The following is a 7,896-nucleotide window of genomic DNA, read 5'->3' on the forward strand; positions in this document are numbered from 1 at the left end:
CCTATGGTCAGATATCATTTGACCCAATGATAGGTTGTGATGACGAACTAGATCGTTATAACGACCATAGAATTTGCGAAATGCTGACTTCAATCGAGGCTGTTGAAACCGCTGTACCATCAACTTATTGATATGCTAGGTTACATGTATGTCCATTTAAAGGGCGTTTACAATTCTAAAATTAGAAAAGCCTGACTAAAAGCAAAGCTATACATACATTGGATCTCAACTGAGATTCGACTGGGATGGATATTTGGACTGAAGCCTTCACCAAATCTGAATGTAAATTTCCAGACATGAATTATGTACGACTGCTCCGAGATTCGGTGAAGGCATCATTCCAAATATCCAGCCAGGCCGAATCTCAACCGAGATAATACACACCTCCATCAAGTAAATTATTGGAATAATGGGTGTCCATTTCATTCTGAGCCAGGGGATCAGCTCCTCTCTCTCTTTCTGTGTTACCTCTGCCTTGTTGTCTCAATAATTTCCCTTTAGATTGTAATTTTGATCTGTAACCAATTTGCTACTTTGCTTATGTCTGTTGCTGCTTTCTTTAGGGCAGGTTATTTTGGGCAATCTAATTAAAATCAGACTTCTTAGATCCGCGCCGTATATTCTGCGTACTTTAATTAGATTGGTTATTTTGGGTTCTGCAAACTGTTAACAAAAGAATTTTCGCGCACTTTTAATGGTTGAGAAATTTTAAATCTACAATGGACTATGTGTAAAAGAAAAACACCATGAAAATTCCTTACAGTATTTAGTATTTCTCACATTCATTAAGTTTTATTTTAAAAAAACAAAACAATTAAAACGCATGCCGACGTATTTCGCAAATTCTATGGTCGTGATAACAATCTAGTTAGCCAATACAACATATCATTGGGTCAAATAATGTCTGACTTGTTTCATACCGATTGTTAGGCTGTTCTTGGCACACTGATCTTGACTACAGATAACTCCATAACTGATCAAGATAGAGGGCTCACGGCGGGTGTGACCGGTCGAGAGGGGATGCTTACTCCTCCTAGGCACCTGATCCCAACTCTGGTATATCCAGGGGTCCGTGTTTGCCCAACTCTCTATTTTGTATTGCTTATAGGAGTTATGAGATTGATCGTTATTCGTTATCTTCATCTTTCATTAAAGAGTATTATACATTTGTCATAATTTTAGGAATCTTTATCCACTGGAGAATTTTTTTTATTTCCTTGATCTTATTTTTTCGGGGTGAAGCACAATACCATATGAAAGTCACTAAGGATGTCTTAATTTAAGATAATCCTAAGTCAGCTTTGATTAAAATGCCTAAGTTTGTCTTTATTAGGAACATTCGTAGGACCAGTCTTAAAAAACTTTCACAAACATGCCTGTTGGAGCATAATTTAAGTTTATTAGCACCTGGTCCGATTAGATGAAAATTTTGTACTCTGAGTAAAAATGCTCACAAGGAAATACATGTATTGCTCACATCCACCAAAATAATTCCTGGCGCATGTGAACGGGACTTTAGAATACTGTGTGTAGTCATACAATGTGCATGTATGTGTGGGAGGGGGGTGGGGTCGAAAATCGCAAAAACAAACATACATTTAAAATACCCAGTGGGGACTAAAAAAAACCTTTTGAAGTCCGTTGTTGAGATTTCTTTCGCATGAAAAAGCTGGTACAAGTTTAATAAACTGAAGTTTTCTCAATTTCCAAATGCCACACTGTCCGACATCATACCATATAATTCAACGTCTGATGACCTTGAGAGCGATCAGGTACTATACACCTCATGTAAGAGGTGCAACATATGCAAGTTTTTGCCATTCAGTTTACAAAGAACAGCGAAGCATCCGTTTGAGAGTATTGTATCTATATTTCATGTACATTCCGCCTTCCTCACTAAAGTGTGCTTAATATGTTCTATAAAAAGAAAAAAATATTTCGATGTTAATCCTGTGAACTCCGGTGAACAATGTGTGTGATATGACACGGCAACTAGGATGTGCAGTTGCGACATCACGCCATACTGAAATTCTAGCTTTGTGGACACCTGTCTCTGCATATAAAATTCTTCCTTCCATTAAGATAAGTGATACCTTGTGTATATGCATGGCGAGATGTTTTTTTGTTTATTCATACTCTTTATAAAATACTCATACCGATAGACAAACGAAATTTTGCATGATGGATATAGAATAAGATTGTTTTTGTTGTTCAAAGCCTTGAAACGCTTTTTACGAGTTGATGGAAATCATACTACAGTGTAGTTAAGTCAGCGATCAATAGTTTCCATCAAAGACTAAAGGATAATTTCATTAGACAATATTGTTTTAGAAAATAACCACCGTGAGGAGGCGAGAAACAAAAAAAATATATCAATTTAAACAAATCTGTATTTCTTTATTCGACTTCGAACTTTGAGTTTATGGTTGTTGTTTTTTCCGAATCACACTCATCTTCAGAGCAGTTGAAGTCGTACTTAATCGGAGTGATGAGTAAGCCATGCAATTCATCTACATTTGTATCAATGATCGATATAATTTACACATAAATACTACATACTAAGTTTGGTCCCACCCTGGGGTCAGAACCCCTACTCTGGGGATTATCAAATTTACAATTTTAGTAAAAGACTACCTGCTCTATCCATTTAGTATCAATAGCACTAAAGAATGTTATTTAAGTGTTTTCCACATAAACACTATATATCAAGTTTGGTCTCACCCTGGGATCCGAACTCCTACCCCGGGTATCATGAAATTTACAATTTTGGTAGAGGCTTTCCTGCTCTATATCACTATGCATTTAGTTTTTCTTACATGTGTGCGGTTCTTTTGAAAGATTTTTGAAAATTGGTCAATTTTGGGCAGTTTTTGGCCCGTCCCGAATGCCCCCAGGGGTGAGGGAATCCTGAAATTTACAGTCTAGTTTCCCCTTGTTCCAAAGATGTTGCATACCAAATTTGAAAAGAATTGGAATGATATTTATGAAAATAATTTAAAAATGTCTATTGTTCACATATTTAATAACTGACCATTTTGACCTCACCCTGATACCAAAATCCCTAACCCTGGGATTATTAAATTCACAATTTTGGTAAAGGACTACCTGTTCTTTCTAAATATCTATTTACTTTCAATTTAGTATCAATAGCACTAAAGAAGATGTTATTTAAGTGTTTTACACATAAACACTATATATACCAAGTTTGGCCCCGCCCTTGGGTCAGAACCCCTACCCCGGGGATCATGAAATTTACAATTTTGGTAGAGGTATTCCTTTCGACATCACGATACATTTAATTTTTCTTACATGTGTGTGGTTCTAGAAAAGAGGATTTTTGAAAATTTGTCAATTTTGGGCTGTTCTTGCCCCATATATCTAATGCCCTAGGGGTGCTGGAGTCCTGAAATTTACAATTGTTGTCCCCCTTTTTCCAAATATATTTCATACAAAATTTGATAAGAATTGGAATGATAGTTATCAAGAAGTTAAAAATGTCAATTGTTCATACATTTAGCAACTTACCATTTTGGCCCCACCCTAATACCAAAACCCCTACCCCTGGGATCATCAAATTAACAATTGTGGTAAAGAACTACCGGTTATTTCTAAATATATTCAGTTTCAATTTAGTATCAATAGTACTAAGGAAGATTAAATTTCAATTTTTACACATAAACACTATATACCAATTCTGGCCTCACCTTGGGATCAGAACCCCTACCCCAGGGATCATGAAATTTACAACTTTGGTAGACGCCTTCCTGCTCTACATATTGTGTTTTAGTTTTTCTTACACGTGTGTGGTTCTTCAGAAGAAGATTTTTGAAAATTGGTCAATTTTGGGCAGTTTTTGCCCCGCGCTTGGGCCCCAGGGGTGCTGGAGTCCTAGGCGGCCACCAGACCCCTGGCCTATTTGGAGTAACATTTAAATCAGCTTTTTTAAAATTCCAAATCAGATCTGAGTAATAGGTATAAAAAATGACTATAACGTGAGAACACAAGTAGTAAAAACGAAAGTATTTTCATGTATAAACTGTCTTTAGATCTCCATAAAATGTTATGTACATAGGCAAAAAAGGTGTAAATGGGTGGGGTTGGAGATTGTGAAAAGTAGCTAAAAGATCGATTAAGTGCTAGACAAATTCCTGGACCCGCCAATGAGGTGTGTGTAGGGGGATTCAATTCCAACAAATACAGATAAATAGACTCAAATCCCAGCTCAATGATGAGCACCCTGGGCCCCCACCAGGGCTTTGTCCTGGAACCACTGGGGGCGGTCCCCAGACGCCTACCTCTGAAAACATTTCACGCCGCCCCCCTAGCCAGAATTCATGGATCCGCCCCAGAGTTGGAAATGTAAACATAAATGAAGTTGACCTTGTGCCTCATTGTCCCTACATCTTAATTCACAGAAAAGAATAGACGTTACAATAGCAATTATAGCTTTTTCTCTTAACGGTATGCGGAATAGTATTGTGACATTCTTGGCACACTGATTTGACTGCGGATAACTCCGTTTACCTGATCAGGATATGGGGCTCACGGCGGGTGTGACCGGTCAACAGGGGATGCTTACTCCTCCCATGCACCTGATCCCACCTCTGGTGTGTCCAGGGGTCCGTGTTTGCCCAACTATCTATTTTGTATTGCTTGTAGGAGTTATGAGATTGATCACTGTTCGTTATCTTCACCTTGCATTAGCAAAATATCGCATATCCATTTGTATTATGCAAAACATATGGTACCAAATTATATATATATATATATATATATATATATATATATATATATATATATATATATATCTTTCTCTGCATTAGTGCTAAATACGTGTAAATTGAACATACCATGGTAAAATACAGCTCACAATTACTACTAATAAGATATATTTCTATTCACTTTATCGTTAAACGTCAATGCTTTTAATATATTGTCCTAGAAAAAAATGATATTTTGATGCATCAATGTTCTATGATGAAAAGTGACAGAGCTTGACAGAGAGCGAAAGAGATATCTTACCGTTGTATCAATTGGTTTATGAACCCTCTCAAGTAAATATCATGTATTTTAAGTATCTAAAGAATTTGGAAATAAATTATCAAAGTTTCCTTAATTGTTATGTACTACATATGTTTAAATAGTCAAATACGTTATACAATAATTGCGTATTACGTCAACAGACTTGGTTATCTTCAATCTGTTGTCTATTTATATAAAAATCATGTATTCCGCATTCCTGACACAAGTGTGGTTTATAGTATATTTTTTATCATGCTCTATATACGAGTAAGATTACCAATGTCAAGCCCCTAAACGTGACGGATAGTTTACTATAACAGTCTATTTTTAATTTGACCTATTGAACCAGGAAGAGGAGGGATATATTGTTTGTGGAAACAGGCCATTGTGAAATTTTAATCTTTTCCACGCCTATCCATGCGTATAACATTGTGCAGTCTTTACGAGTATCTGATACGGGGCATCCTAACTATATTCGTGTTAAAATGTATTTTTGTAATAAGATACAAAAGCTTTAGAACAGAATAATGCACAAAAAGAGAATCTAAAAGTCAACTTTTTATTTGACAGTAATTAAAAACCTTCCTTCAGTGTGCGTAAACGTTTTATAAGTCAATCAAATTTGTAACGACCACGCCTCGGGTGTACTCGAACACGTATAAAAGTAGAGATACAGCAAACTACTTTTCGTCGGAAAATAGACTCTTACCCTCTCTAAATAGTAAGATAGACCAAACATAATAAGGATTTACAAAGTAGAAATGAACTTAAAGTTTACTTCTTCGTTTTATCGCACACGAATAGAACGTGAGATGGCAAATACATCTTAAAAGTATGACAAATTTAATCTTGAATATTTTCAATTTGATTAGAATTAATCACCATCCATTTTTGTTGATAGAGAAAGCGCTAAAGCTGTGCCTAAGGAGTTTAAGAGACTTGTGTGGATAACCGAAATGCAAGTATGTGTTTTTATGCATCTTTTCATTTCAAATGCATCTATGCCTTTTATTTTTACTGTATATGCACCTTTCGAGGTTTTTTTGTAGTTACATGTAGCAAGCAGATCAATGTTTATCAACACTGTGACACCTACCTATGTTTTAAATGGGGGTGGGGGGATAGTTATTTTTCTTTGTTTGCGATAACTTCTAATATATGACGAAAAAAAGGAAAACATAAAATGAATTACGTTTATTAAATCGCACGCAAAACACAAATGATTGCGTAATTTTACAATTCATTAAACAAAGCCCAAATACTTGTCCTCATGGAAAAGAGCTACTCAATTACACTGTGTTCGTGAAATGCATCTGTGCATTTACGAGGGTACCGTCGATTTATCTAGATTACAGCCCATGGGCTGGAGGTTGTGTATGTAATCTGAAAATCTGAAGTGATTAAACTAAGATAAAAATACTCATTGTAATGAATACTTGATTTCCATAACATAGAATGTGATATCATGCTATATGTATTGACATCACATCTTTATTTCAGAATATCAATCAAATCATTTATGTAGTTAACAGTTTGTTAACATTACACTTTGCTTGTGCAACATCACCTACAATATGTAAGTTATTTATTAATATACTTTTGTACTCTTTCCATCACATACGTTGTTCAACAAGTTCTATTGTACTCTCCTTGCAGTTAAACTCCTCTTAAGACAATATATTTTTCAAACTCTTTTTAGATACTTTTGGGAAGAGCTGTTCCTTACACCCACAGCAAATCAATGAGGACTCTTCGTTTTATGTGACATACTACGATATCGATGGAAGCAGTGATATTTGGTGTTCACACATAGCTTTCAGTGGTCATGGCACAAATTCTAGGGACAAATACCAGATCTGCACAACTCCCAAAACATATTTTGATCCATCTTGCAGAATGATATTAACACTCCGAAATAGTTTAAACGGCACTGCGTTGAGGGTATGTACATGTTTATCTAAAAATACAGATATTCAATGATGAATTCGGTATAGCTACATATGTATGATAACTGATTAAGGACAGGCAGTGTATATTCCCCAATTGTATCAATTGTAAAGGTGGCACTTTTGTGTGGTATTGCGTATTCTTATAGATGAACTCGCATGTAGAACATAGAGAACAGCGTATTAGGTAAATACAAATCAAAGTTCTGCGTCTCACTCCTGCTTTTACAATATACATTTTAAACAATATGTGCACCAAAGTGTAGGTTGCTTGATTTAAAAATATAGAAAGAAAATCAACATACATTTCCAGTCATGGAAATAGCTTTCTAATTTCAGACCTATACTTGTCATGAGACTTTGATGTCAAAATTCTGTGCAAAACAAGGAGACGACCTCTATATTGTTGTGCAATTCTTTTCTGCCAGCAAATCGAAAAGGGAATTCCTTTTTTATGTGGATGCTACAAAGACGTATAATCGTAAGTGGTGCATTTTATACTTCTTCGTCTGGATGCATTAGTTAACATTGTATCAAAGAAAACCTTGCACAATGCTTGAATGAAAAAAAATACGTTTAACCATCATACTCATGCACGACAAGAGCTGAATTGAGAATATGAATGACACATGATAATGATAATTCAATGATTTAAATGTAGGACTTCTCGTATATGAAATTAAAACTGATATACATAATATATGTTCATGTATATTCTGTTAAAGTGATAACAGAATCTATTATCTCCATCATAAAAGTATCGACGTACATGTAATAGTATTTGGATACTTGATTTATAATGATAATAAATCAAGTGTTATATTCTACCTTATAGTTAGGACATTGATCTGGCAAACAGTATGCCATCATCCCAAACCAAGGCTTATTGTTTCATCGTCCCAAACCAAGAGTTATTGTTTCATCGTCC

The 7,896-nt window shown here is 35.4% G+C and overlaps 1 protein-coding gene across 2 annotated transcripts in view; it reads left to right on the plus strand.

The window, feature by feature from the left end:
- The first annotated feature begins 5,626 nt into the window (after positions 1-5,626).
- Positions 5,627-7,896, plus strand: part of LOC125655255 (uncharacterized) — a 6,077-nt gene continuing 3,807 nt past the window's right edge. Inside the window, exons 1-5 of one of the 2 annotated variants that reach the window (XM_048885490.2) lie at positions 5,627-5,743; positions 5,924-5,984; positions 6,523-6,598; positions 6,722-6,963; positions 7,308-7,449. In XM_048885490.2, coding sequence (XP_048741447.2) covers positions 5,979-5,984; positions 6,523-6,598; positions 6,722-6,963; positions 7,308-7,449 — 466 coding nt within the window. In that variant the 5' untranslated portion in view covers positions 5,627-5,743; positions 5,924-5,978. The remainder of the gene's footprint in view (positions 5,744-5,923; positions 5,985-6,522; positions 6,599-6,721; positions 6,964-7,307; positions 7,450-7,896) is intronic. The other variant, XM_048885489.2, reaches the window with a different exon arrangement.

This window comes from Ostrea edulis, chromosome 7, assembly GCF_947568905.1.
Source record: "Ostrea edulis chromosome 7, xbOstEdul1.1, whole genome shotgun sequence".
Lineage (NCBI taxonomy): Eukaryota > Metazoa > Mollusca > Bivalvia > Ostreida > Ostreidae > Ostrea > Ostrea edulis.